Below are 15,085 nucleotides of genomic sequence, written 5' to 3' on the forward strand. Positions count from 1 at the left end.
TTCAGCCAATAGTCTTTGAGGAATCAGCCTCTTCTGGGCTGAGTCTCAGGTGCCACCTGGGGACTGGGAGGAGCTCTCCCTCATGGGTGGTGGTTTCAGAGTGGATGGCAGCTTCCAGAACCAAAGGTTCTCTACCTTGCTTTGCCATTCATGAGTGATTGCCCAATAAATACCCGACTTCCCTTTATCTGGGCTTTCATGGACTCTATTATAATCTTCCATTACACCCCTGACTCAGAACAATGCATGTGTGTTATAATGTCGCTTGCTGGAAACAGCAAATACAGAGATTGGAAGCAATCTTCTAAAACAAATGTTCATTATGGATATTGGTTGGCAAACGATGGTGTCTGTAGTACTGTTTGTGTCTGGGTCCCTTGGGTCAGTTGGAGGCAGTGACTTAATTAATCCCTTGTAAAACTGTTAAAGATGTCTGTAAAGTATCCCATTCGTTCCCCATGTTATGCTTTGTATGCTGTTTAATAAATACAGAGCAAAGCCTTATGTTAGGGACAGACAGACAGACAGACAGACAGACAGACAGACAGACAGACAGACAGACAGATACACACACACACACACACACACACACACAGACACACACACCAGACACTGGGACAGACACACACAACAGACAAAATGCAATTCGCACAACAGACATACACAACAGACACATAGTCACACACAGAACAGACACACAACACACACACACACACACAGAACATACAGCCACACACAGAAATAGACACTGGGACAGATTCACAAGACTCATAGCACAGACAGACAGACAATGAAGACAAAGGTTACATGAAATAGAGAATTTAAATCTGGACTTGCTCTTGGTTAAATGACTCCAAGGGGAAGTGTTTTTATTTCTTTTCTTAGTATGACACTGATACATTATTGATGATTCATAGTTAATCACTAATGCATTTAATCAACATAATTAAAACTAGTAAATTCACTAAATCTATTTTTCAAGACAGGGCTTCTCTGTGTAGCTTTGGAGCCTGTCCTGGAACTCGTCCTGTAGACCAGGCTGGCTTTGAACTCACAGAGATCTGCCTGCCTCTGCCTCCTGAGTGCTGGGATTAAAAGCGTGTACCACCAACACCAGCTAAATTGACTAAATCTAAAGACAGCAATGTGGATGCTTTTCTCATTCCTTTTTGTAAAACTTTCAATTCTTTAAATTAAAAAGGTGTGTGATGTGGTGAATATAGATGTGTATGTCTGCGATTATCTGTGTGTGCATTCTGGAAGCCAGGGGTGAGTACACCTTCTTCCTCTACTGCTCCCCACCTTTAAAACCCTTTTTAGTTTTTAAAAATCTGTGTGGGTATTTTGTCTGCACGTATGTCTGTGGACCATGTATGTGCAATGCCTGTGGGGCCCAGAAGAGGGTGTTAGATACCCTAGAACGGGGGTTACAGATGGCCGTGAGTTACTATTTGGGTGGTAAGAACCAAATACAGGTCTTGTGCAAAGCAGCAAGAGCTCTTAGGGGCTGAGTCATCTCTCAGCCCCCATTCTTGCTCTTTTATCATCAGGGTATTCATTATTTTCACAAAATTGTTCTCTGTCATGCAGAAAGGTAAACACATCATGAAAGTACAGCTCCAGGAATTTTTCTGTGTGTGCCCATCTATGTGACTGTCCTCTCTATTATTCTGAGCACACAGAAGAAGACTTGAAGAGGTGGTTCCTGACTCAACCATGAATATAATTCTATGTCACTGGACTTGAAGTCTGATAGCAAAGTTACCTTCAATGAGGGGAAATGTTATTTGTCACTGTCTTAGTGTCCTATTGCTGTGAAGAGACACCAAGACCACCTTTTCTTATAAAGGAAAACATTTCATTGAGGATGGCTTACAGTCCAGAGGCTAATTTCACCATTAGCATGGTGGGAAGCATGATGGCATGCAGGCAGACATGATGCTGGAGAAGGAGCTGAGAGTTCTACATTGGATTGGCAGGCAGCAGGGAGAGAGAAAGAGAGAGAGAGAGAGAGAGAGAGAGAGAGAGAGAGAGAGAGAGAGAGAGAGAGAGAGACAGACAGACAGAGACACAGAGACAGACAGACAGACAGACAGACAGACAGACAGACAGACAGACAGACAGAGGAGAGACACTGGTCCTCCCTTGAGCATCTGAAACTCAAAGCTCAAACTCAAACCTCATCCCCAGTGACACACTTCCTCCAACAAGGCCACACCTCCTAATAGTGCCACTCCCTGGTGATCAGACATTCAGATCTGTGAGTTTATGGGGACCATTCCAACCACCACAGTCACTTTGTAATTTCTGCTTATCTTTTCATCACATTCATTTTGTGTGCCTGTGTGTCTGTGTCTGTGCCTGTGCCTGTGCCTGTGCCTGTGCCTGTGCCTGTGCCTGTGCCTATGTCCTGGGGGTTGAGCTCAGGTTTTCAGGCTTGGTAGTAAGTGCTTGGCTGCCATCTTGCAAGCCCCAACAACTTCTGGCTAAACTCAGATGTCTTTTAATTCCAAGAGAGGAAATGGTGTACATTAGAAGGAAAATGTACGTTCTGCTAGACATGAAAACACAGTAAGAAAGAGGTGTGTCTTGGGTTAGGGTTACTACTGCTGTCATGAAACATCATGACCAAAAGCAACTTGGAGAGGAAGGAAGTCAGGACAGGACTCAAACATGGCAGGACCTTGGAGCCAGGAACTGATGCAGATGCCACAGAGGAGTGCTGCTTATGGGCTTGCTGGCTCTTGGTTTGCTCAGCCTGCTTTCTTATAGCACCCAGGGCTTTCAGCCCAGGGAGGCACCACCTCTTAGGACATACACCTGGCTGATCCTGCCCCCTAATGACGGGCGGGCAGGCACGCACAGGGATGTGCTATGCCATCACCACTTGTCATGCATTACCGACCTGCACATGCGTGAAGCCTCAGTGCGCATGCTCGGCTTTCCCTTTAAAGCTTGTACCTGTCTCTCTTATACACCCCCTCTCTTTCCTTTTACTCCTCTCTCTCTCCCTCCCCCCCTCTCTTGGGACCGACCATGGCGGCAGCCATTAACTCTGTCTCTCTTCTCTCTCTGTCCTGCTCTGTTCTTCTATTTCTCTCTGGTTAGCTCTCCCATGATATAATAAACTATCGTTAATGTATCTCTATAGTGTCATGTCTCATCTTGTGCCATTTTGCATCTTTTTCTTCTAATTTAAGCAGAAACCTAACACCACTCACAATGAACTGGGCCCTCCTATATAGGAAAATGGCCTATAGGCTTGCTTGCAGCCTGATAGTATGGAGGCATTCTCTCTCTCTCTCTCTCTCTCTCTCATTTTTTGAGACAGGGTTTCTCTCGAACTCACGGAGATCTGCCTGCCTCTGCCTCCCGAGTGCGCCAACACCACCCAGCTGGAGGCATTTTCTCGATAGATGTTCTTTCCTTTCAAATGACTTAAAAACTAGCCGGGACAAGGTGCTTAATTATATATAAGCCTTTGGGTGGCTGGGAGGGAATGTCTTTTAATCTTGAACTAATTTATATGATTTAAAATTTTAGTGACTTATAGTTTTAGGTTTTAGGCCCTTAATAAAGAATCCTAATCAATCAGCAAAGATGATTAACAATAATATTACTACATTACTATTACTTGCATTCTGAATTTTGAAAAATGTTTTTAAAACTGTGTGAATGTGTGTGTGTGTGTGTGTGTGTGTGTGTGTGTGTGTGTGTGTGTGTGTATGTGTGCAGGCACATACCTGTCAAGGTGAGAGGACAACTTAGAAGGTCAATATTTACTCTCTACCTTGTTTGAGCTAGGGTCTCTCTTGTTTCTGCCACTGTGCTGTATACTACAGGGTAGCGATTGAGCAAACTTCCAGACAGTTCTCCTGTCTCTGCCTCCAATCTCACTTTAGGAGTGTTGGGATTAGGTGCATGATACCAAATCTGGCTTTTTAAATGTTGTTTCTAGGCATCTGAACTCAGGTAGGCATCAGGCTTGCAAGGCAAGTGCTCTTCCCCACTGAGCCATCTCTTGGACATGTTCATTAGATACAATGGTATTTAGAAGGTTCATTGGGCATATTATTTTTGTAATGACTATCATAATATTTGTAAATAAAATGTGAACTTTTAAAATTTCATTCTATATTACTAATATATCTAGCAAGTATGCCACAGTTTTCTTATGAAGAAGCTTGAAGGAACAGGTTGCTTGTTTTCATAACAAAGATATTTTTAAAGTACCTAAATAGATATTAACTTTCTTTCAGAATAGTTGAAGACTACCATGACTTATATACATTACAGAGAGGAAGGATGGAGAACGATATTAAACTGCTAATGTCCGAAAGGGACATTTGGAGCTCAGCCACATATGAATTGGCCCTAAAGGTTGGTTCATCAGGACTCACAACTCAAGACTCCTATATTGACTAAAGTTCCATTTGACAATTTTTAATAACACAATCAAAAGGTACAAGATGAAAGAAGGTATATATTTATTGATACAATCACAGGTTTTGTGGGCAATGAAGATGGAAAGTTTATTTTCTCTGTGGGGTAACTAGCTATTATGCAATTTAGGGCTGTTTTCATCTTTAACCAGAGCCTATAAATTATGACTATAATTTCTTTTTGGTTTCAGTATATATTAAAACTTTTAGCTTTAATGTATGCTAATTTGTAGAGAGTGTACACAAATCCCTAGAAAAGGTAGTATGGCTAATGTATACTGATTCTACTGTCTATAAAAGGTAGCTCTTACTTTTTTATCTCATGTAACCATATCAGGGTCCTTGGATATCATGTCACATGGGTTATGGTTAGGGAAACCTGCAGAACATGGCAGTGGTGCTTTACAGTGAGAGCAAATCCCACAATAGTCTACATATTAAAGACACACATGTGTTGGCTCTCTGTTCTGACCCTAGGGACTGCTAGGTAACAACATCGAATTCTGACCCATTGGACATTTAAAAATCTGATGCAGTTGGATTGGTTCAAAATACCCATGGTGGCAGACCATCGAGCTCTCCTTGCAGGCAGCTTGCATGATAGATCTGTTCCAAGTGCTCATTTGTACTGTGTGGTGGCTTGTCAGTTGCTTGGGTATTTGCACTCAGGTCCTCATATTTTATCTACTGGGCCATCTCTCTAGCCCCAACTTGGCTTCTTTTTCTTAACAATCTACAGGTATCCCATCAGTTTCTTTCTTTCTTTCTTTCTTTCTTTCTTTCTTTCTTTCTTTCTTTCTTTCTTTCTTTCTCTCTCTCTCTCTTTCTCTCTCTCCCTCTCTTTCTTCCTTTCTTCTTTCTTTCTTTTTTGGTTTTTCGAGACAGGGTTTCTCTGTGGCTTTGGAGGCTGTCCTGGAACTAGCTCTTGTAGACCAGGCTGGTCTCGAACTCACAGAGATCCACCTGCCTCTGCCTCCTGAGTGCTGAGATTAAAGCTGTGCACCACCACCGCCCGGCTTTCCATCATTTTCTTTGTGTAATCCTGAAGTTTTCCTCTCTAATATTAGGATTAGTCTGTATTTTCTTTTTTCCATTTTAATTCATTCTGTGTATTTATTACTAAAAATTAAGATAACAAGATTACCTTTGCCTTTATTACAAATTTCTGCAAACTAGAGACTACAAAGACCTATTCCAATTATTACTTCTAACCCAAACCACCCCCAAATTCTATTGCCATTAACTGCACACTTGAGGATTCTAAAGCCCAGAGAATACTTGAGACCCATTCTTGCTTCTTGGGGTCATTCAAATGCTTCACACATACATTCTCTATGGTTTGATGGTAGTAAGTATGGAAAGAGATGACCCAGAACCAGGAAAAAAGAGTAAAACTTATCACAGAACTCACTGCTGTGCAGTTTAATCTGTTGCATGACAGTGTCAGCAGTAAGGGCCGTATACAATGTAGCCTTGAGTTGACTGTCCTAATCTTTCCCTATTTTAGCATTCTCAGAAGGATCCCATCCTTGATACAGGCAGAAAGTGCAGAGGCATCTGAATGGTTCACCTTCATGCATATCTCCATTTCGATTTCTTAGTTTCTTCTCAATCCGAATAAATCTTTTGATCCTTGCTACAGGATCTTTCTGCACAGACAGCAATATTCGGACTTGTCTCCTGGGAAAGGCACATTGGACCTTTCTCAAGATTGTTTCACTTTTGTTCTCAACTGGTTTTATCTTTGTTGAGATGATGTGGCGGTGGCGGCGACAACGACGAAGACATACTGGCCGAAGGGGAGGAGGCTTCTTGGCATTGGGGCTGATAGCTCTTTCAGGTTCTTCACTAATAATTCTGGCTGTGAGACTTCTGAATCATCTGAGTGGTATTGTTCATCATCGCTCGCCTGAGGTTCTGGGCTCACAATGGGGTGGAAGACTTCTGACAGCTCCTCCATGGCAATCAGTGGGCAGAAACCTCAGAAGCTAGCTCCTAGTGCCAAACAAAAGTGCTTAGTCTTGGAGAAGACTGAAATCCAAACTCACTAACAGAGGTGAAGTCAGTCTGTATTTTCTTTATCTGGGTGGCAGTTTATGGCCTCTCGTCTTTTTTTTTTTTTTTTTTTTTTTTTTTGACATGTTGACTATAAGTTTATTATAAGGCCTGGCAGAGTAGGGAGACTAAGAAGAGGAAAGGAACAGGGTAAATGGCTGACTGCCATGGCCGGCCACCATAGAGAGAGCACATAGGTGAGAGACAGAGTAGAGAGGAAACAGAGAGGAAGCCGAGAGGAAGAGAGAGGAATAGAGTAAATGGGCAGGGATCTGTCTTTTTAAAGGGGTCCTCTGCACCTGCATGCAGACTTAGTTCCCATGGAACCTTGGGCTGTCCAGGGTACTGCCTGTTCCACCAGGTAGCAGGGGCAGGCCAGCATAATGCCTGAACCTTTCATTCCCACCTCTACTTATTATTAAAAAAAGGTGGGGTGTTAGGCATGGCAGATTAAGGAATAAGGGCGTCGAAATCTCAAGACTGCTTACTGCTGACGTGGGGGGCGTTGATCATCTTTGGGGGACCCGAGGTTGGGGTGCTGTGTGGCCTCCCATCTTACCCAGAAGTCCTGAACTGTAATATACTTCCAGTTCAATAGTTTTGGGAATATGTAAAACTGTGATTCAAATTATTAAAGTAAGAGATTTTGATTGAAGTAATGACTGAATAAAAACTGATATGTGAAAACATTACAAGTAAATTAGAGTGTTTAAAATGTTTTAGGTTCCTGATTATAGTATATTTTTTATAGGTAATTGAAAGAAATAGAGTCATAATGGCTAAAAAACTCTACCTCAGTGAAAAAGGCTGGAATAAATATGCCAAGCATTTCATTATAATGCTGTCAACTAAGGTAAACCTCAGTTTACATAAATCATGGGTAAAATGGCTGTTATGTTTTGATGCCATATGCTTTGCTTTGCCAAATCTATAGATTCTTAAGTACAGTTCTATATTTATGCTTTGTTGTAGGTAGATTGAAAAATATAAGGGAAGGAATAAAGACATTGTTTCCCACTGTAATCAAAGCAACACATCTAAGTCTAATAACACTCCAGATTTTTATAGAGTTCTTTATTATTAGTGCTTAAGATGAAAGTAAGAGGTGGTGGTTGGGTGTGATGGTACATGCCTGTAACTCAGGAGTTTTAACAGGCTTTCTTTTGGGCCACCGACTAGCTCCCAAATCATGATATGGAGACTTATTATTAGTTATGAATGCTCAGCCTTATTTTCTGCTTGTTCCACTAGTTCTTATAACTTAAATTAGCCTGTTTCTCTTCAATCAATGTTTTGCCTTTTTTTTCACCTTTATTACATTCTTTCTGTCCTACTCTGTGTTTGTCTGTCTAGCTGGCTGGGTCCAGGCATATCCCTCTTTTCCTTCCTCATTCTCTCCTGACCTTGGATTCCTCCTGCTACTTATTCTCTTTGCCTGCCAACCCTATCCCTCCATTGCCCAGCTATTGGCCATTCAAATTTTTATTAGACCAATCAGGTGCCTTAGGCAGGCAAGGTAAAACAACAAAAGATATTTACATAATTAAATACATGTAGCAAAACCAAATGTAACATATCTTTGCCTAGTTAATGTTCCACAACACAGGAAGCTGAAGCAGGAGGGCTACAAGTTTGAGGCCAGCCTGGGCTACAGAGAAAGAGAGGAGGAGGAACAAGAAAAGGAGGAAGCGGGGAGAAGGAGACATTACTGATGCATTCTTCAACAATTTTATCAGAAAATGGATTGATGACTGTGGTGGTTTGAAAGGTGTGGCCTTGTTGGAGGAAGTGTGTCATTGTAGGGGTGGGCTTTGAGTTTTCCTATGCTCAGGATACTGCCCAGTGTGCCACTTGACTTCCTGTTGCCTGCAAGTTGTAGCACTCTCAGCTCCAGCACCATGTCTTCGTACATACTCGCCACCATGATATTATAATGGACTGAATTTCTGAAACTGTAAACCAGCCATCCCAGTTAAATGCTTTCTTTATAAAGGCTGCTGTGATCATGGTGCGTCTTCACAGCAATAAAAACTCTAAGACTATCCCCAAGGGAGAAAATAAACTGAAATTTAGAGTGTTTTCACCAAGTCAAACCATTTACATCAGTATTAAGTCCCCTCCCTTTTGAGCATAACAAACATGGATTTATTAAGGAAATGTGTGAAAGAACTCTGGAGAGTAGGAGGCACTCTGAGAGAGGAACACTTTCTAGTCACTTAACTCCTTTTCAATATTTATTTTTAAATTTATGTGCATGTGTGTGTGCCTGTGTGAGTTTATGTGTACCATGTGTATACAGTTGCCTTCAGGCCTGAAGAGGGCATCAGATCCTCTGGAACTGCGGTTATGAGTCACCAGATATGGGTGCTGGGAACAGAACCCCAGGTCAACCCTCTGAAGATTAGTAAGCATCCCTAACCACTGAGTCATTTCTCTAGTTCCTGTCATCTAACTGTTAAAATAATCTTCTGAGACATATATTAACATCTTTATGGGTAATAAAAATGAACTTTAGACTAAATAATGTCACTGTCAAGAATTCACATTTGGTTCTGTCTGTTTGTCCAGTTCCTGTTCTTACCAGTAGTCATTCTGCCCCTGCAAAAATCCTGTGGGAAAACTAGGTTCATGTTGCAAAGGAAAAATTCTTGTCCTAATAACATGTCCCACAGAAAATCCATTACCATAATGTTAATGTGTTTGGAAAGAGAAATACCTTTTCAGCCTCTTGACTCACTACCTGTGAATTCTTCTAATAATTCAATAGTTATAAAAAGGCATCGTACATATCCACCAGTGCTTGATTCTGTGCATTTTAGGACACTTCGGACCTCACGGTGTTGCAGAAGTTGACAGAAAGATGGAAAGGGTTAGTGATCAGATTTAAGCAGGATGTGGAACACACGGAGGAATCAACAAAGAACAGATCACAAGCTGTGGAAATTGGGATTCTCAGATGGCAGCAATTCTTCAAAAATAACGTGTGGGTCTGCACAAATCTTGTTTATCTGATTTTATTGCGTTATGTCTGGTAATGCGGCCAACCCCACCATTAATTATGTAAACTCAGCTGGCGGGAGGTGAGAACATCAATTCCTGGGCCTTGAACATAGTTGCTTTCCAGTGCCGAACACCTGTGCAGACCTCCTGATCTCCTTGCCATATTGCTGTTGCCTTTATTTAACTGCAACTCTTTGCCCCCCACCCCATTTTTTAAGATTTACTTTTATTTGTGTGTCTTTGTGTGTAACGTGCACGTATGTGTATGTGTCTAAGGCATCCAGAAGAGGACGTTGGATCCCTTTGGGTGATCCTGTCTTTCCACCTTCTTTGAGACAGGGTCTCTTGCCTCATCTAGGCCCAAGAGCTTCTGGATATTCTCCTGTCTCCATTTCCCCAGGGCAAGCTGGGATTACAGTTTTTGCTAATGCCTCCTGTTTCTGTTTGGGCTCTGGAGACCCAGAGCTCATCAGGCTTGAGTGACAAGTGCTTCCCCCCCAGTGAGCATCTCCCCAGCCAAGAGTAGTCTGAGACAGGTGGCTAAATCATATGTACATAAACAAGGTTAGTGAGAATCTATACTTTGGATACATACTGGACTAGACAATTTCCACTCCTTTTGCACACATGACTCACTAATTGCCTGTCTTGCTGGTATTCACATTCTAGACAGAAAACATCAAAGGGTGATAGATAGTTAACCTCCGTGATCTGTGTGACTGCATGTGGAGTCATTTTGGATTCCCTTGGAGCATCTAGGAGTGAGTTCAGAAGACCTGCGTTGTCCTATGAGTACACTGTCACAGAGACATATTTTAAGCATCATTTATTTCAAATTTCCTTTAGAGGTTTCAGTTTTTCAAAACCATTGAAACAGTCACTTGTAGCTCTTCATGGCTAAGCATACCTGCTTTTCTGATTCCTAATTTAGAAACAGAAACTTTGCCTTTTCCTCACTTTTGTCTCTCTTTCCATTACTAGCCAAAAGCTTCAGCATGCTTTTCTTGACATGGGACTCTCACTGTTTTTCTGGACCCTGTCCTGCCCTCCCCCATCTATAGAGCTGCTCCACAACCCCCAGGTCAGCTCTGAGGGCCTTTCCCTCTCTTTGTCTTCCTCTGTCAGCAGCTGTTGGGTTTCAGCTTGCTTGCCTGGTTGTTTTTCTTTCAAGCTGTAACAATAAAATGATCTTCAAACTTCAAAAAAGGTTCATTTTGTTGTTTAAAAAACTAAACAAATAATAAATAAAAATATAAAAGAATCAAAATTAACAACTTTCTCCTTGTACACTTCAGAGAAGTGAAAGAGAGCCTTCTTGGAAGAGGTTGAGCCTCCCGACCTAATGTTCACGTACTTATCCATCCGTCAGGGTTCCTGTTCATTCACATAGTGTTGGGCGGGAATTCTTATGGACACCCTAGTCTTGGGTTCTTGAGATCAAAGCTGGCTCTTTAAAAAGATGCCCTGAAGGCTTCCAGCCCTATAGCTTGGTTAGTCAGAATCAGAATTTGTTATTTCTATTATGAATTTGAAGAGGAATGCCCATGATGAGAGGGGCTGGGCCTGGAGACATTGCTGAAAGATGGCAGAGGCAAAAGGTAATGTAGTTCACATGTGGACTTGTGTGTTTCTTTGTGTGGCCCTTGTTCTGAGACCTTTCTCTCTCTCTCTTCCAGTGGAAAAGAGATTGTAGGCCCTAATAAGGGGAACCCGTTCTTTACAGCCTTTACTGACTTCAAGGACTTTCACAGGGTAAGACTTCTTGCAACAGTCTGCTAGTCCAGTTGCTGGTGGCAAGTGTAAAGGCTCACACCCACAGCTGAGTCGAATTCCATCCTTTAAAATGGCACACCAAGGTTTATGGATGACAAAACACGAAAAAAAAAAAAAAAACCAGGAAACCCACTGGGGCCTTTAAAATATGCTTAAATATTTTCAGTTTTGTTTCAGTGTGTCGGTTAAATGAAATAAGAGTGTGTGGTGAGAGTGGCTATGATTCTCAGTTGAATTCCCAGTATAAGTACCATTTCTGCGCCCCTCGTGTATAGCTTTGATGTAAAGGACAAGTTGGACTTTTAAAATTAATTACATTTCTATAAATCATGGGGAAATATGTATAACATAGATACCATTTGAGCCATTTAAATGTGTAGGTTAGTGGCATGGAATACATTCACACTGCTGTGTGGTCCAGCTTCCAAACGGACTGCTCCTCATTGAACAGTAAAGCCCTCAGCACCTGACAGGCAATTATTCTACTCTCTGTGAATTGACAGTTCTAGTATTTGTCCATCTATGAATGGCTTATTTCCCTCAGGACATTGCCTTCAAAGTTCATTCATGTTTCAGGATTAACCCCTTTGTAGGGGCTATGCCGTATTTTATTGGGTATACGCCATATATATTACATTTCACACATTATTGGGGTGTTTTTTAAAAAGCAAGTTTTAAAAATAAATTTTATTAATTAAGTCACCATTATGAGGGTCAGAGATATGGCTCAGTGGTATAGTACCACTGAGCCTAAAGTGTACAAGACCCTGGTTCAACCCTCAGTACAACACACATACACATACACACACACACACACACACACACACACACACACACACACAATTATGATGCTATAGTAGTGGGACAAAGAGGAATGTATAATGACATTGAATTTATTGAAGAAGGAATATCAAATATATGCCCTAATGAACTCTCATATAGAGCCCAAGAAATGATATTTTTTTGTATATATATGCTTCTGAGACTAGGTCCCCAGTAGCCCATTTTGATCCTGAACTCACAATGTAGCCAAGATCAGACTGGAGTTCCCCCCAACCCTCTTGTCTCTCAGTGCTGGGATTACAGGTGTGCGCCACTGTGCCCAGACATGACTCGTTCATAATAATCTTAGGACCGAGGATGTTTTGCCCTTCTATACACAGTATATTTACTTTAGTGATTTCTTTTATTTGGCAGGTTTGACACATATGGATAAAATAGAAAAATACTTTATTAGGAATAGTAATAATTCTTATTTAGTTTATAGAATACCTTGTCAGGCTGGAAATGCAGTTCATACATTATCATATCCTTTCTGACAGCTTACGATAGATTCCATCTCACACATTCTCAGACTGAAGCTTAGGGAGATAGTTAGCTGAGTTACCTGTCAGTGGTTAATGGCAGAAGGGTTGCTAGTTACCTGTCAGTGGCAAATGGCAAAATAAGAATTTGAGACTGAGTGTCTTTAACTTTGAAATCTTACAAGAAGAGATGTACAAGCAATGACAATAACCTGTAACACTCCAGAATCACTCAGAATTGTGGGGCCTGGAGGCTTGGGGCAGACTTGGATTAATAATGTCCTATTCTCCCCCTCTCTGCTTCTTCCCTTCCTAGTTGCTGAGTGAGGAGAAAGAAAAGTATACAGGGGATTTTCTGTTGGCCAAATATGACGCCCTCAAGGTCATTAAACGATTACAGGAGAACTGGACAGACATTGGGTTTGGGATATTTAGCCGCCATAAGAACATGGATGGGGTGTTGCCCCCAGAGTACGAGTACTTGGAAGAAATGATAAAAATCATAGGCAGGCTCTACAAAGAGTATGAGATAAGAATAAATGGTGACAATGGTAAGCAAGCAAGCAATATGAAATGTCCTGGCATTGTAAAAAATCTTAACAGTAACTACTATGTTGGATACCATTAAAACCCAAAGAGTTCATTAGAAATTAAAATCTAGTCTCTTTCTCCTTCTCTGGGGGACCATGTATGTCTCTTTTAGAGTCCTCCTTGTTGCCTAGCTTCTCTGGTGGTGTGGATTATAAGCCGGTAATCCTTTGCTCTATGTCTAAAAATCATATACGAGTGAGTACATACCATGTTTATCTTTTTGTCACTGGGTTACCTCAGTCAGAATGGTTTCTTCTAGTTCCATCCATTTGCCTGCGAATTCCAAGATTCCATTGTTTTTTTTTTTTTTTTCCGTTGAGTAGTACTCCATTGTGTAAATGTACCACATTTTCTCCATCCATTCTTCAGTTGAGGGGCATCTAGGTTGCTTCTAGGTTCTGGTTATTACAAATAATGCTGCTATGAACATAGTTGAACAGATGTCCTTGTTGTATGAATGTGCTTCTTTTGGGTATATGGCTAAGAGTGGAATTGCTGGATCTTGTGGTAGGCTGATTCCCATTTTCCTGAGGAATCGCCATACTGATTTCCGAAGTGGCTGTACGAGTTTGCACTCCCACCAGCAGTGGAGGAGTGTTCCCCTTTCCCCACATCCTCTCCAGCATAAGTTATCATTGGTGTTTTTGATTTTAGCCGTTCTGACTGGAGTAAGATGATATCTCACAGTTATTTTAATTTGCATTTCCCTGATGGCTAAAGATGTTGAGTACTTTCTTATGTGTCTTTCAGCCATTCTAGATTCCTCTATTGAGAACTGTCTATTTAGTTCTGTACCCCACTTTTTAATTGGATTGTTTGATGTTTTGGAAACTAACTTGAGTTCTTTGTAAATTTTGGAGATCAGCCCTCTGTTGGATATGGGGTTAGAGAATATCTTTTCCCAATCTGTGGGCTGCCATTTTGTCTTGTTGATTGTGTCTTTTGCCTTACAGAAGCTTCTCAGTTTTAGGAGGTCCCATCTATTATGTTGAGGTCTTTGATCCATTTGGACTTAAGTTTTGTGCATGGCGATAGTCATGGATCTGTCTGCAGTTTTCTAGATGCCAGCATCCAGTTACACCAGCTCCATTTGTTGAAGATTATTCCATTGTATATCTTTAACTTCTTTGTCAAAAACCATGTGTTTGTGGGTATGTGGGTTAGTATCAGGGTTTTCAATTCAATTCCATTCGTCTACCTGTCTATTTTTGTTTCAGTACCAAGCTGTTTTCAGGACTATGGCTCTATAGTAGAGCTCGAAGTCAGGGATGGTGATGCCTCCAGAAGTTCCTCTATTGTACAGGGTTGTTTTGGCTATCCTGGGTTTTTTGTTTCTCCATATAAAGTTGAGTATTGTTTTTTCAAGTTCTGTGAAGAATTGTGTTGGGATTTTGATGGGGATTGCATTGAATCTGTAGATTGCTTTTGGCAAGATTGCCATTTTTACTATGTTGATCCTACCTATCCAAGAGCATGGGAGATCTTTCTACTTTCTGGTATCTTCTTTAATTTCTTTCTTTAAAGACTCCAAGTTCTTGCTCTACAGGTCTTTTGGTTAGTGTTATCCCAAGATATTTTATGTTGTTTGTGGCTATTGTAAGGGTGATGTTTCTCTGATTGCTTTCTCAGCCCTCTTATTGTCTTTATCTCCTGAGAAAATTGGGAGCATGGGCGGAGGGGAGAGGGGGCTAAGAGAATGAGAAGGGGAGAAGAGGAGGGGTGAGGAGGACATAAGGGAGCAGGAAGGTTGTGTAGGGGGAAGAATAGAGAAGAGCAAAATAAGAGATACCATCAAAGAGGGAGCCAGTATAGGTTTAAAGCGAAATCAGGCACTAGGGAAATGTCCAGAGATCTACAAGGATGACACCAACTAACCATCTAAGCAACAGTGGAGAGGCTACCTTAAATGCCCTCCCCTGA

The 15,085-nt window shown here is 41.4% G+C and overlaps 1 protein-coding gene across 1 annotated transcript in view; it reads left to right on the forward strand.

The window, feature by feature from the left end:
• Positions 1-15,085, forward strand: part of LOC100774601 (axonemal dynein light chain domain-containing protein 1) — a 70,020-nt gene that overhangs the window by 20,252 nt on the left and 34,683 nt on the right. Inside the window, exons 11-15 of the mRNA XM_027417324.2 lie at positions 4,260-4,380; positions 7,249-7,350; positions 9,317-9,480; positions 11,174-11,249; positions 12,891-13,125. Of these exons, the coding sequence (XP_027273125.1) occupies positions 4,260-4,380; positions 7,249-7,350; positions 9,317-9,480; positions 11,174-11,249; positions 12,891-13,125 (698 nt within the window). The remainder of the gene's footprint in view (positions 1-4,259; positions 4,381-7,248; positions 7,351-9,316; positions 9,481-11,173; positions 11,250-12,890; positions 13,126-15,085) is intronic.

The sequence above is a fragment of the Cricetulus griseus genome, chromosome 5, assembly GCF_003668045.3.
Source record: "Cricetulus griseus strain 17A/GY chromosome 5, alternate assembly CriGri-PICRH-1.0, whole genome shotgun sequence".
NCBI classification, from domain to species: domain Eukaryota; kingdom Metazoa; phylum Chordata; class Mammalia; order Rodentia; family Cricetidae; genus Cricetulus; species Cricetulus griseus.